At 43.3% G+C, this 15,518-nt stretch overlaps 2 protein-coding genes across 11 annotated transcripts in view; one reads left to right on the top strand and one right to left on the bottom strand.

Annotated features, from left to right (window-relative positions):
* Positions 1 to 15,518, top strand: part of LOC116157877 (uncharacterized) — a 696,771-nt gene that overhangs the window by 512,872 nt on the left and 168,381 nt on the right. The gene's annotated exons all lie outside the window — the stretch shown is intronic.
* LOC116157898 (leucine-rich repeat-containing protein 37A) overlaps positions 1 to 15,518 on the bottom strand; it is a 196,702-nt gene that overhangs the window by 27,487 nt on the left and 153,697 nt on the right. For 7 of the 10 annotated variants that reach the window (XM_064495074.1, XM_064495078.1, XM_064495077.1 and 4 more), the window contains 6 exons: positions 14,939 to 15,104; positions 13,909 to 14,012; positions 11,760 to 12,033; positions 7,635 to 11,383; positions 5,229 to 5,300; positions 2,864 to 2,935 (listed from right to left, as the gene is read on the bottom strand). In XM_064495074.1, coding sequence (XP_064351144.1) covers positions 2,864 to 2,935; positions 5,229 to 5,300; positions 7,635 to 11,101 — 3,611 coding nt within the window. In that variant the 5' untranslated portion in view covers positions 11,102 to 11,383; positions 11,760 to 12,033; positions 13,909 to 14,012; positions 14,939 to 15,104. Of the gene's footprint in view, positions 1 to 2,863; positions 2,936 to 5,228; positions 5,301 to 7,634; positions 11,384 to 11,759; positions 12,034 to 13,908; positions 14,013 to 14,938; positions 15,105 to 15,518 lie in introns of those variants that run through there. The other 3 variants (XM_064495076.1, XM_064495075.1, XM_064495079.1) reach the window with 2 other exon arrangements.

Genomic DNA, 15,518 nt, shown 5'->3' on the forward strand with positions numbered 1-15,518 from the left:
AAAATATTGCCTCAATTAGCTACTAGATATCTAATTAGTATGAATAACTACTAGAGGTTAGAATAATAATAATGAATAAGCAGCTTCTATATAACCACTAATCCTTATGAATTGTTATTTAAACCTTCCAAAGCCCCTAACCCTGCCCTCGCCTGTCTTAAGAGTCTCACTTTCATTATGTTCACTAACAAAACATACACCTGTATGGATCTTGGTAGATGTTGGAGGTAATCTTTCCTCAGAGCAGAAGAATTCATTAGATAACCTTTCATAGTCCAACAAATTCTGGATGATAAACTCAAAGTTTTTAACCTCCATATAGAATTATAATGTTTAATGTGAAAATGAATACTCTATTTACATACCTCCCAGTTTAATTCTGTTTTTCTATGCCAATTCAATACCAGAAGAAATAAAAGATAGCCTTTCATATGACTTGAAAGGAATTGCTCCTCTTATTAATGTGTAACTTGAACTAATTCAGTGTTACACCAAAATATTGACTTTTATTTGAAACACCTGCTCTTGACTATAGCTGGCTATCTTATGTCCACTGATTCTTAGCCTCCCCTTTCTCCTGGGTGGGTGCAACTGTCTTCTGACTGGTGTTTGCACCTCTAGTCTCTTCCTTTCTCAGCCATCCTGTACAGTCACCAGATTAACTCTCCAGATGTGGTTCTCAAATACCAGCATCACTTGTGAACTTACTGAAGAAATGCTCAGCTCTACTCTGGACCAACTGAATCAGCGACTGTGGGGCACAACTTGTGCCTTAACAAGCCCTCCAAGTGACTGATTCTGCTGCAGGCTCGAGTCTGTCCGACAGCACTGCTGTGGGAACGGGGCAGCCTGGCGTGTTACCCTCGGCATGGCCTTCAAAGCCCTAGATGATCTGGTCCTAATCTACTCTTCCTACTGGTACTCTCCAGGTACTCAAAGCATGTTTCCTGTGTTTTGCCTCTCTCCTACCTTCTTTCTGCAAATGTACTCTTCCCAAGATGTCTGTCTGATGACACACAGTGGCCGTTTAAGGTCCTGTTCAAACAGCGCTGCTCTAACATTTTCCCTGATCCAGTTTGGAGTCTTTCTTCCCTCTTCTGAGCTCCAAAACCAACTTAGAGCTCTCATTGCTCCTCTCCACTTCTTTTTTTCTTATATAGCTGTTTTTGCAGCCCATTTCCTCTGAGTATAAACTCCTTGAATGTATGGACTAGACCTGCTCATGTGCATTGTCTATCATGTTTAAAGCCAATGTGTGGACACAAAGCAAAGTCAGATAGTTTTTAAAATAAACAATTAGCTGGGGAGTGAACAGGAGGAAGAAAATGACTGTTTTAGAAGAAACACCCCCTTTTCTACGCCTCTGCAGCACTCTGTCATCCACTTAGTGTTTCTGCATGACGGTTTGAGCTTACGTTTTTTTTTTGGTTTCTTTTTTCCCTGTAAGATCAGGATTTCCTAGAAGGAATTGTTTTACCTATCTTTGTGTTTACAACACTAGGCACACTGCTCGGCATATTCTTTTTTACTGATTGACATTTTTTTTAAATGAGTGAGGATAACTTATGCTAACACGAAATAATCTGCTAAGAGGGTATTTCATAGTAGAAGTAATTAATGGCCCAATCCACTGAGCAGTTATCTCATTTACTTTTCTCCAAACTGTGTTTCTAAGGTTTGGAGCCCAGATGACAGAGGGACCCAAGAAGACTAATACAAAAGTGGTTGCCCCTTAAGGCTTGGATTGTTTGATAGTTAAAAGGACTATTTTTAGGGCCATATGAGGCTCCTTATGCCCACTTCCCTTAGCCTTCTATATTTGCAAGAAGAATCTCTTTGCTAAAGAGCATCATTAGTTAGCTTAGTAAGGATTAATGACATACACAGCTCTGGATGCCACGGAGAAAGGATAAAAATTGATCTTTTATAGCAGAGAACACAGTATCTCCTTATCTCTAAATTAACAAAAGTACTATGCAAACATTTCTTTCCTTGTACAATGACAAAGCAGAGTTTTCCTTTTTGTAAATAGTGAAGTTAGGGACATTTCTAATATGCTTATTTGGTGTAAACAGTTGTAACTATACCACTTTAACCAGCAACTTAAACATTTTTAATATTGGTATAACAATTCCTGCATTGAATCCTTAACATCAGTCTGTTCTCTTGGTAACTTGATATGTTCTGGACAATACTGTTTACATAATTCATCTACTTTAACATTTAATATTTAAATGTGAATTTAATTTAGATGAAAATTATGAGTTAATGGCATTCATATTAATGTAAGTGTTCTATATTTTCTGGTCCTCTAGGTGACAATCTCAGCTTTACTTTAATTCCTCTCATTCTACTAAAGCACCTTTTTCACACCTTTTCTGTGAAGGCCACACAGTGAGTACGTGAGGCTGTGCAGGCCACACACAGTCTCTGCCGTGTGTTTTCCTTTGTTTTTTTCCCCTGTTTTCCCACTTACAGCCCTTTAAACATCATCCTTAACTTGTGTGCTGTCAAATACAGATCATGGGAAGGATCTCATCCGTGGGCCATAAACTAAATGTAAGTGGATGGTATAAGAACACTTACATAATAAGGTTCATATGGGTGTCTATAATTGCTCAGACCACATTACCACTTTTCCTCTACAACTAAAAGGTAATTTTTTATCTATATAAATTAAAAATTAAAAATGAATAGGAGGTATTTGATGCTAGAGAGATGGGCTGGGACCCTACAGACTTAGAGAATTATAGAATTTTATTGCTCAAAAAAACTGTAGAGGTTATTTAATTTAAACCCCTTAATTACTTTATCGATGATATAACTAAGAACTCATAAATAAAAGATTAACTAATTAACTTACAAATACTGCAGGGCTAGCAAGCCTTTAAATGAATCCTTACGCAACTCAGTCAAAGAATTATCTCTGAGAATTCTGAAAAATGAAAAGGTTATTTTTGGATCAATATGCAAAACAACTACAATTATTTACTACATAGGACTAAGTCATATATGTAGGGGAAACCTGGGTAACGGTGCCACCTAAATACCCTAATTCTTATTTTAGATATGGTGATCTCCACTCCGGTTTCATTTAATCATTTCTTCTCACGTCTACCTTTGTGTCCATCCCTTTCCATTACACACACACACACACACATGCACACACGCACGCACACGCACACCCCTATCCACTCTTCCTCACCAAATCATGTATTTAAGGCCTACTCTGCAGATCACAAGTCCTTGGTTAGAACCCAACTCTGGGCAGCACTGAGGCTGCAGAGCTGCCATGCCTTTCTCGCTTTTCCCAAACTGCATGTGGAAGTCCCAGAGGATATTAGGGCTGGAAATGAAGTCATTTGATTTTTTTTCCCCACTGAAATTTTTTTCAAGGTTAAAATGTACGTAAAATATACAAACCTGTTCACTTTAATAATTAGAAATCCCCATGTAACACCATCCACTTCAAGAAAGATCACAGCCAGCACCCCCGGAGCCCCCGCTGTGCTCCTTCCCAATTACAGCCCTCTCCCTAGAGGGAACCACTATCCTGACTTTAATACTACTTCCCTTCCTTTTCAAATGTAGTTTTGCCTTTTATACATCAGCCACAAAGAATATAATTTATTCTTGCTTCTTGAACTTTATGTGAGTGGAATGACTTATGTATTATTCTCTATGTTCTTTCATTCAACAATATTTTGTAAATTTATTTTGTTCTTGCATGTAGCATGTAGTGCTGCATGTCTAGCAACATGTGGCTACTGAGTACTTGAGTGGCTAATGTGCCTAAGGAGTTGAATTCTAATTTAATTTACTTATTTTTAAAATTAAAATGTAAAAACTGATACTCAATGTAATTATCGGAAAACTTAAACTGTGTTTGCAACAATTTGGGTATGTGATACAACTTTTCAACTGTAAATTTTAAGAAATCTAAATACAAATAAAATTTAGCAACAAAATTGAGATTTCAGAGTACGGACAAAAAGTATGGAGACTCTCTCATTAATTTTTATACTGATTACAGGTAGATATGACAATACTTTGGATATTTTTGAAGACTTAATACAAAAAGATGTAGAATATCTTATCAACAATGTAATTTGGAAGTTATACTTATGATTTGTCTATTCAAGTTGAATAATACAAACTGCCATAAAAAATGCCAGTTAACTGCTTTGAATATAGCCTTCCCCCTAAAATCATTATCTTATTTAAGCTGACTTATCTACAAATCAATTTAAAAAAATAGAAAAATGAAAAGAGGACAGACAATTCAGAGATGAAATACAAATGCTCAACACACATATAAAGATATTTAAATTCACAGGTACTCAGAAAAATTCAAATTCAGATGGAACCCCTTTTATTCACCCTTCAGATCAGCCCAAAACATGGAGAACATCCAGCAGTGGAAGGCTGTGGGGAAACAAAGGCTGTCAGGGAGTGCTGACTGGAGTGTCAACTGGCACAACTTGCTTGAGGGCAATTAGAAGTTTGTCTCTACATAGTCTTCGCCCCAACAATCCCATTTCTACATATCTATTCTACAGAAATACCTGACAGGTTCACAAAGATGCATGCACAAGGATGTTCATTGCAGCAGTGTTTGTAACAAGAAAACTGGACATAATCTAAACACCTTTCAATACGGGCATTATTAAACTGATGCGTCCATACTATGGAATATTATGTAGGAGTTTAAATAAATGGGGCAACCCTCTATGTACTGGGAGGGAAAGAAATCTAAGATGTATCGTGACATTAAAGAATCATGTTGCAAGATTTTAATCACTTAAGTAAAAAGATATAATAAAGTCACACAACTAACTTATTTTGTTATCTGTAAATGTGTATGTAGTCAAATACATGGAAAAGAGTCTGGAAGGACTGTTTTACTAAACTCCAAACTGTGTGGGTGGGGGATTAAGGCACAAGGAGGGTTTTCACTACACCTGTTATTTCATTTTTCTATATGGAGAATATAATCATGTATTATTGGTGTAATGGAAAATAAGTTTAAGTTGGTTCTTGCCTATTTGAATGAGGGCCTGCCAAGTTTAAGTTTTTAAATAAAAACAGAATTTCAATCAATAGTTTGGTTTGGAATGTGAAGGGGCAAATACCTTTTAACACAGCTGTTGACCTCAGAATTCTGGACCAAGAAGAATCTGACAAGGCAGTTAGTGTTTTGTATGCATATTTGGAGAGAATATACTCACAGTTTCTCAGTCCAGCGGTAAGGCTTCCAAGTATTTTCATCAATGTAAGAAATAGAGTTTCCTTGGAAATCTCTGTGAAGAAACAGTTCATATCCTTAAATAGGTAGGGAGAGAACGAGCAGACTAAGTGAGAGAATCATGGCAACCTTGTGGGGAATACTCAAGTGCAGAAAAGACCAGCTTTCTACCTCCCACAGCTTCTCAGCTTCCCAGTGGGCACAATTCCTAAAGATACAATAAAGATATAATGTGAGGCCACTGGCACAAGCAATGAGGCATCTCCTCAGAACCTGAACTTTCTGTCCGTCCAATTTCTTGGATATATATTGCCAATTGTTTTGAATGTAAGTCTTTTTTCTCCCAAAGACACTTATATGTCTAAAATGACTCCTACAAATCAATGATAAAAATGGCAAAAATGTATCATTATCAGCAAGTAAAGAAATCTTATGCCAGGTAACACCAAAGCTTTGGCTCAGTGCCCTCTAAATCTCTCCAGGTATTGGAAGGACATGGGCAGTTAGAAATTAGAGACTATTATGGAAATATCTCTCAGACATATTGCATAAGGAAAAGCACAGATCACTGAGCAAGGAGTAAAGTTATTACCTCATTAGGGGAAAAAATACAAAGGAAAGAGACTGGAAGGAAGGACACACATCCAAATAGTAAAATAGTTCTCTTATGGGTGGGAGGGAGGGTAGGGAGAGAATGTCACATTTTAGCCTGTATACTTCTATGACATTTTCTTTTAAACAGTGAGAATGTATCCATGACTTACACATTTAAAAGAAGCTGTTAAGTGCTTGAGGTTCAGTTTCAACCACTGTGGATGGCTTTGAACTTTTACCTTTAGCTTTGTCCTCTTCCCTCAGCCACAACCATTTAGTTTATATACACAATTTTCAGGGGGATCAGAAATAAGTCAAAACAGATACCTGTCTGCCCACCTGCCTATGGGACATTTCCACTCAAACAGAAGCCTTCTGGTTGCTTTATGTTCATCAATAAAACTGAATCCATTTCCCTCAAACTGGCTCTCCTTCCCAACTGTATTTCCACCTGTTGTACCACCATCATTCTCCTCATCAACATATTTGATTTTTCTCTCCTGTACCCCTCATCCCCTGACTCTAGGCAGTTACTAAACCTTGTCAGTTTTCCCTTTGTCGTGCTCTCAGGATTTCCTTCTCCTCCCGTCACAACCACGCTAACTCAGCCTGTTCTCACTCTCCTCCTAGGTTTTGCTACAGCATTCTGTTTGGTCTCCCTGAATCCAACCTTCCTCTCTAGATCACACTACAGATGGAATCTAAAATAAACTTCTTGTTTTCATCATTTCTCTCTTTACCTTGAAAACTTTCAATGGCTCCCCACATCTTATACCATATTTTTCAAACCCCTATTTGTAACAGTCAAGGTTTTTCATAGCATATCTTTCATTGGTGCTTAACCCAGTACTTCACAGCTAGACTGATCTCTTAAATCCTGATAAGTCCTGCAGCCACACCTTTCCCTAGCCTGCACTCTCTATTTTCACTCTAACAAGTCATAGCCAGCCTTTAAGTTCCAGCGACAGTTTTAGCTTATCCATGCAGTTTCCCCTGACCTCCACACCCCAGTGATTCCAGGTTCTGGTTAATTTCAGCACCTCTCTGTATCTTTTAATACTCAATTACACATCACCTCCCTTTTAAGGCGTGTTCTCATTCCTCCCACCTATCACTGTGATGTTCTGGAGACAATGCCATATTTCTGTGGCTCCCACAGTACTTAGCCCTGGGTTGGGCATAAAATGGATGCTATACATAGAAATACTGAGGGCAAAGATGAGTAATCAATATACCTGAGGGACTGAATAAAAATAATGGCTAACACTCAGATATATGCTAGGCACTGATATAAGAGGTTTACATGTATTAACTCTTCTAAATCTCACAATAATCCTATGAGATAGTGGCTATGATTATCCCCACTTTCCAGATGAGGAAACTGAGTCACAAAGCTAATAAATGGCAGACCTGGATTGACACCCAGGTAGTCTGACTCCAGAATCTCTACTCTTAACCACTTTGTTGTATTAACACCAATGAGATGGGGAGAGGGACATGTTGCTGTAATGAGGATGGAGCAAAAATGGGAGAAGAGAAGATGTTAAGAAGTTAACTAATGGAGTAAAAAATGGAGAAGGAAAAAGAGTAGGGGCAGTTATAAGTAAAAGACTGGAGAAGAAGAAACAATAGTAAGAAGGCGAATGAAGGTAAGAAATTGCTTATAAGACAAACAAAAGGTAAAAACAGTCAGCCAGTGTGAGCTAGGGAGATGAGGAAGACCCAGGAAGACCTCGAAGAAAGGCTGCCAGGTCAGGCAGGAGGCAGAGAACAAACGAGGAAAAGCAGTTCTTACAGGATGGTGAAGGTGCCGTTGTAGCTGCTGGGCTGCGGCACGGGCACTGTCTGGAGCCTCTCCTCTGGGCTGAGACCAGTGCAGGACAAGATCTCATTACTGCACATGCAGAGCTCACAGATGTCCACACTTGTGGGAGCGCTCTGTTCCGGTTGCTCCTTTTCTGAGGTGTATGGTACAGAATGCACCACCGAAGGCTCAGCCGAAGCAGGTGTTTTCAGTGACCCTGGGTGCCGAGTTATGGTATCTACCTGACCTACAGGGGGAACTGTGACTCGAGTCAGGTCTGGATGTGCAAGTGCCACCTCAGGAGGAGGAGCTGTAGTCTTCTGGAGGACTGTAGAATGTTGAGCCTCCATAGCAGGTTCTGAAGTCATGGTTAGCTCCAGGTCTACGTGATGAGGTGTGACGCTGGACGGTGTTGTGTGCTGACCTTGACCCTTACTTGAAGTCGGAATGGTCACCTCCTGATGGGGTGGATATTCAACAACAACCTCCTTTGGTGGCTCTGGAGGCTGAGTTGGGGTCTCCTGCTTGGTCGGAGAAGGTTCAACATCCACACTGGATGATCCAGTTACAGTAACTTCCAGGTCCACAGCGTGAACTGTGACTGGAGTGATGCTTAAAGGGGTGAGTGTCACCTCAGGGTGTTCTGGAGGGGGCGATGTGGAATGTTCAGCTTCCGTAGTAGGTACTGAAGTCATGGTAAGCTCCAGATCCAAAGGTTTATCTATGACACTAGATGACATTAGATGCTCAGGGTGATCCTGGTCTGGTGTGGGAACTGTCACCTCCTGATACAATGAAGGCTGATGGGGCTCTGGAGGCCAAGTTGGGGTCCCCTGCGTGGTTGGAGAAGGTCGAGCCTCTGTATCAGGTTCTGGACTTAGTGAAAGTTCCAGATCCAGAGGCTGAACTGTGAACTCAGTCATGGCTGGATGCTGAGCCAGCACCTGCTCTGCCTGTGGAGGTGTCACCTCCATGTACGTTGGATGAGATGTCGTCTGCTGCAGGGCTGCAGAGTGTCCAGCCTCTGTAAGAGGCCCTGGAGTCACGGTAAGCCCCAGGTCCAAAGCTTTATGAGTGACACTGGGCGAGCTGGAATGCTGAGTGTGATTCTGTCCTGGTCTTCCAACTGTCATCTCAACCTCCTTAGGTGGCTCTGGAGGTTGAGCCGGGGCTTCCTCCTGGACCGAAGAAAGCCCCACCCCCTCAGGGGGACCTGTAGTCTGAGCTGTGGCCTCTTGTTGTCCTGGGAAAGATTCAACCCTCCCAGGGTGCTCCGGAGATGGAGAAAGAGGCTTAGACTGGACTGGAGAAATTTCAGCCTGCTCGGGGGAAACGGGAAAATGAGCAGAGCCCTCCTGCTGCTCTGGGGAACTTTCAGCCTCCTTAGCAGGCTCTGGAGTGATGACAACTGTGAGATCCAGGGGTTTGCCTATGGTACTAGGCATCACTGGATGCTGAGCTTCACCTGGCCCTGCAGGTGAGAACGTCACCTCATTATGTACTGGATGTTGAGCTGTGGCAGATGTAGAGGTCTCTGGAGGCTGAGTTGGGGGCTCAAGCTGGACTGGAGAAGGTTCACCATTTCCTGAGGGGGCTGGAGGCTGTTCCAGAACCTCCTGCTCGACCAGTAACGGTTCCAACTGCTCAGGGGACCCTGCAGACTGAGATGAGGCCTCCTGTTGGGGCGGAGAAGGTCCAGCTTCACTTGTGGGCCCTGAAGTTATGGTGAGTGCAAGGTCCACAGGTTTAACAGTGACACTGGGCCACTGCAGAGACTGAGCTTGATCCTGGCCTGGAGGAGAAGCTGTTGTCACATGATCTTGAGAATGAGCTGGAGAGGGTTCGGCCTCAGCGGGAGACTGTGGACGCTGAGCTGTGCTTTCCTGCTGGGTTGCGGAAGGCTCTATCTCTGCTGGAGACTGAGCTGGGCTCTCCTGCTGGGTGGCTGGGTTCACCACCTCAGGATGCTCTGTGGGCTGAGCTGGGCTCTCCTGCTGGGTTGAGAAGGGTACAACTTCCCCATTAGGCTCATAAGGCTGAGCCGGTCGTCCCTGTTCACCTGGAGAAGGCTCAGCTTCCTCAGGAGGCTCTGGAGGCTGACCTGTGGCATCCTGCGGGGTTGGAGAAGGTTCTGCCTCCACAGAATATTCAGGAGGCTGAGGCCGGGGCTCCTGCTGGGCTGCGGTAAACTCGCCTTCCTTAGCAGGCTCTGGAGTGACCGTAAGTTCCAAATCCACTGGTTTAAGTGTAACACTGGACAGCTTGGAGTGAGCTGGATACTTACTTCCATGTCGAGCTACTGCCTCGTCACTCGGTGGAAACTGATGTACATTCTCACCAGGGGACCCCGGAACTTGCGCTGGGGCCTCTTGCTGGAGTGGGGCAGAGTCATACTCAGGGCGCTCTGCAGGCTGAGCCTGGGCCTCCTGAGGGAATGGAGGAGGTTCCGCTTCCTCAGGATTCTCTGCAGGCTGAGCCTGGGCCTCCTGCTCAAGTGAAGGTTGCACCTCCTCGGGGCTCTCTGGAGGCTGAGACGCAGCTTCCTCCTGGACTGGAGAAGGTTCCACCTCCTCAGGGCTCTCTGGAAGCTGAGGCAGGGCCTCCTGCTGGGCTGTGGTAAACTCGCCTTCCTTAGCAGGCTCTGGAGTGACCGTAAGTTCCAAATCCACTGGTTTAAGTGTAACACTGGATGGGTTGGAGTGAGCTGGATACTTACTTCCAGGTCGAGCTGCTGCCTCATCTCTCGCTGGAAACTGAGGTACAGTCTCACCAGGGGACCCCGGAACTTGCGCTGGGGCCTCTTGCTGGAGAGGGGCAGAGTCATACTCAGGGCGCTCTGCAGGCTGAGCCTGGGCCTCCTGAGGGAATGGAGGAGGTTCCGCCTCCTCAGGATGCTCTGCAGGCTGAGCCTGGGCCTCCTGCTCAAGTGAAGGTTGCACCTCCTCGGGGCTCTCTGGAGGCTGAGACGCAGCTTCCTCCTGGACTGGAGAAGGTTCCACCTCCTCAGGGCTCTCTGGAGGCTGATAGGGGGCCTCCTGCAGAACTGGAGAAGTTTCAACCACATTAGTGACCTCTGGATTTATAGTAAGTGCCAGATCCACAGGGTTAACACTGACACTGTGCAGGTCTGACTGCTGAGCTTCATTCTCATTGGGACCATGAGGCCTTAATTGTTCAGCTAAAAGCTCCTGAAGCCCTCCCTCCCCCCAAGGGACTGCAGCGCCTACTTCCTCAGGGCCCTCTGAAGGCTGAGACAGAGCCCCCTGCTGAAGTGGAGCTGGTTCTGTCTCTTCAGTGGCCTCTGGACGCTGAGCCTGGGCCTCTGCCTGGGGCGGAAAAGATTCAACCTTCCCAGGGGTCTGTGGATTTTGAGCAGGACCCTCTTGCTGGGGTGGAGACTCAACCTCCTGAGTGGGCTCTGGACGCTGAGCCTGGGCCTCCTGCAGGGATGAGGACATTTCAGCCTCCTCAGGGGGCTCTGGAGGCTGATCTGGGCTTCCCAGAAGATCCAAAGGTAGATCTATATCTACAGCTTTGATCTTATTACCTTTAGGTCGAGACAGAGCTGGGGCCTGATTCTGATCCCAGCCTAGCACTGGAACCTCCTCTGGGAGCTTTTGATGCTGGGTTATCCTGTCATTCTCACCTTGACGTGGAACAGCAACATCTTCATATGGCCCTGCAGGCAGCTCTCCATTTGACTCTAAGTCTGGATACAGGAGCCAAGTCTCAGCTGACTCCTGTGTGGAAGAATTAAACTCCCCTGATTGTGAGTTGGGGGTCTGCTGGACAGAGCCCAGGGACCACCTCAGGGGCCATCCCTGGACCAGCAGCCAGAGTGGTTGCCAAGCAAAGAGCTGCAGCAGCCAAAAATACTGGGGAAACATAACACAAAGACGATTCGGGCACAGTGACACAGGCTAGTAGGAAACTGGCCAGGCACACTGAACAGACACCGAAGCGAAATGGCAGCTTGGCTACACGTGCGCCCCTCCCCTGCCTCATGCCCCACCCTGTAGTGACACCTCTTTTATTAGGTCAGAGTGAAGATGCAACCACAGTCAGGCTTTTTCCCAGGGTCCAAGCCATCCTTCCCCCAGCAAAGGTGACACTTACCTCCTGCCAGGCCCTCTCTCCAACCCCAGCCTGGCCCCCCAGCACAACGAGGCAGGATTTGGGCTGCAGACCAGAGTGGCCCCAGGCTCCAGCAGCGCAGGGGTGGGGGTGAGGTGGTGCAGAGCTTCCCAAGGAAGTCACAGGGCCCGGTCTTCAGGAAGATTCAGAAGTGCTAGCCCAGTTCTGGGCATCTGAACTCCTCCTCCTCAAAGCTGACATCTGAGAGACATTCTTCCTCCCCTTGGCCACACTGCTTCCAAGAAAAGTAGCTGACCTACAAAATGAGCACCAGTCAGGGCGGCGGGAGGGGAATACACCATACAGTTAGATATTTTAAAATGTTGCCATGTCCTCTGAACTCTCAGCATCCATGTCTGATTATAAAATTTACCACTCTATTATTAGGGGTTACCACTGAATCAGTGATGACTCCAAAGTTTCTGCAGGAAGGGTTTTGGAGTAGGTGAGCAATTCACCCTGAGAAAGAGTGTTGGAAACCAAGTGAACAGCTCTTTACATCAGCATGGGAAAATTTGCCCATCTCACCTTGTCTCAGCACAGCCATTAGTCTAGAAACAATTACAATGCCCCTTTTCAGAGGTCTACCCTGTGTGCACACACAGAGAAGTCACCTTGAATGTTAAAGTCAGCATGTTGGGGGGAGGTATAGCTCTGTGGTTAGTGTGTACCTAGCACACACAAGGTCCTGGATTCAATCCCAGTACCTCCATTAAAAATAGTGGGGAAAGGGGTGGGAAGGGATAAACTGGGCATTGGAGATTTGCAGATTCTAATACTATAAATAAAATAGACAAGTTTATACTGGGAATGATATTCAGTATCTTGTAGTAACTTATGGTTAAAAAATAAGAAAACAAATCTATGTATGTTCCTATATGACTGTGTATTGTGCTGTACACCAGAAATTGACACAACATTGTAAACTGACTATACTTCAATAAAAATATATTTTTAAGAAATAGTATTTATGTAAATAAATAAATAAAAACATGATTACCTCCTCCCTCTCAAAAAATAAAGTCAGCATGTTAAATAATTTTCTTGAAATACTGCAGATAGCACCCACTTTACTTCCTTCACAGCCCTTATAATCATCTCTCTAATTTTAGTCGTTTTTAATTGTCTGGCACACCCTCTGGTCACTAAACTCCATGGAGAAGGCGCTTCATCTTACTCCCAGCGTTAAGCACATAATGGTTTTTAAATGGAATTGATTCAAAGATTGGCCAATGAGGAATGGCTCTGTTGTTATAATCAGCTTTCTGAAAATTTTAGCATCGATACTGAATCCGTTCCTCTCACATTTCACAAGAAGCTAGACTTCTTAAAGCGCAAACATGGATATGATTGAAGTGTCCCTGATTTAAACTGAATTTAAAATAATTTGTTATAAATTGAATTAAAATAATTATCTTGTGCAGAAGAAACTTCAAATACTTTTTCAGAACGTAAGCATCTTGTCTTTCTGTACTTTGTTCCCTTCATAACAAACTTGGCAATGCTGGGTGAGTTACATAATTAGAAATCTAGCTGCACAAGAAGTTCTCAATGACATGAAACACATTTTTACTCCTTAAAAAAATCTTATATGCAGTAGATTAATATTTTCTTTTAGAAATTACTTTGACAACTTAATCCCTAATTCAGGACATCCATATAGTTAATTTATAGAAAGGTTTATCAGTAAAATACTTCACATAAAATATATATGAGATGCTGAGATTTGGTAACAACACACCTTATTTGAAAGGCATTCACAGTTTTCAAATGCTGCAGCATAATCCGACTTTAGGCCATAGTTACTTGGTTCCTAAATGCTTGGGGTTCTTCTTAAGGAGAGTTTTAAAAGACCTGTGTCTTCTCCTGTGTCCACAACTGTAGAATCACATTGATGGCCCTCAGTTCTGCTCTCCAAATTTCAAACAAGTGGTCAGAGCCAAGGGTAAGGACAACCAAGAAAGTCTTAGAGTGGGGAGGATATAGTTCAAGTGGCAGAGAACATGCTTAGCAAGCACGAGGTCCTGGGTTCTACCCCCAGCACCTCCTCTAAAAACAAGTAAATAAATGAGTAAACCTAATTATTGCCCTCGTGAAAAAAAAAAAAAAAAAAAAAAAAAAAAAGTCTTACCTAAAACCACAACCAGCAGTTTCTGGAATGCATCTGTCATAGCCTTTTGAATAGCAAGCTTCTGGGTTATCTTCCTTTTCATAAGGTATGATAATGTAATGGCCCTAAATCCAAGAAAAAGAAAGACTTAAAATGCCTATCTGAGTAACTGATTTTTGTTATACATTTAAAAAGAAAAATGCATCTATGATTCTTAGATCACTATCGTAGCAACTAAGGGCAGGCACAACACACACGTGTGGCTGAATGGCTGTTGTAGATACATCCTGGCAGGACAGCTTTTTACCGTCCAGATTGATTCTGGAAGTTCCTGAAGAGCTAGACAGGAGATGCAAGCCAAGAATGTGGCACACATATCACATCAGATTTCAAATGGACAAGCTGAAGCTACACTCCTGCTCTCCCGTGCATAAACGGCTGGAATTGTACAATGAGACAGATTTGGTGGTAGTGCAGATAGTCTGTCCTCTCCCAGAGCATCAGCCACTCAGGTGGATGGTGGAGCCTCCTCCACTCCATTAACAGACCTGCCTCTGACTTAAAACCCTAACCCCAAATGCCACAGGTTCTAGGAAAAAAAAAACTCAGTACCAGCTGGAAAAACCTTTCTAGGGATCTACATTTGATTTTATACACTCAAGTCCTTGTATAGGAAGCAAAGGACTGAACATTTACACAAGAGTTTAAATCTTTAGATGATGATTCTGTTGGGATAAATGAAGGCTACAAGAAATCTGTATTGGAAAGGACTATTTAAGCACAAAACAAATTATTAACCAAAAATGGGGGGAAAAAATTTTCCCTCCTAAGCTTGACAGGTTGTCAGCTCTAAAATTTTAGAGTTAAAGTTTCAATCAGGCATTGCCTAAGATAAGAACCTATATGGCAAGGCTGAAAAACTCTGCTCAGGGCTTTAGTTGCTTAGCCAGGGTGATGATGTAACTGAAAAAAAAAAAAAAAGAGTTTTAGAAAGAAAGGAAAAAGGAGAAATCCCACCCCCTCACCACCCACCACACACTGGAAAACAGACCTTCCTCCAGCTTGTGCAAGGGTTCCTCGGCCATGCCAGCTCCAGGACTCCTGCCCTCATAGGACAGCAACAACACCTCTAAAGCACAGAACTCCAGGCTTTGCTTCTGATGTTGTGCCACAATATCTTCATTTTCCCTTTCTTGAAGGTCAGAAAGATCCTGAAGCTGGTAGAATTGTGGTGATGAGTTTTTTTGTTTTTTGTTAATGGAGGTACTGGGGATTGACCCCGGGGCCTCATGCATGCTAAGCACATGCTCTACCACTGAGTTACATCCCTACCCAGGACTCTGAATTAAAGTCAATTCTTCAAGATATTTTCTTATTATGAGTAAAAACTAAACTCCAGCAAGCCCACTTAATAGTAGAGGTGTCCTGTTGCTTCAAAATCAAGTAAGGCTTGCAAATGAATTACTAGATATGGACAACTATTTTTTATTATACACCATACATATACTGGAGAAAATTATGAACACCACCACCAAGTCAATGAGATTATCGTTAATTCCACATGGAAGGTCAATGCTCAGAAACTTGTCTTTCACATCTCCCCACAACCCAGTTCTAATCTTCTCTCTGAA

Source organism: Camelus dromedarius, chromosome 16 (genome assembly GCF_036321535.1).
Source record: "Camelus dromedarius isolate mCamDro1 chromosome 16, mCamDro1.pat, whole genome shotgun sequence".
In the NCBI taxonomy this organism is placed as follows: domain Eukaryota; kingdom Metazoa; phylum Chordata; class Mammalia; order Artiodactyla; family Camelidae; genus Camelus; species Camelus dromedarius.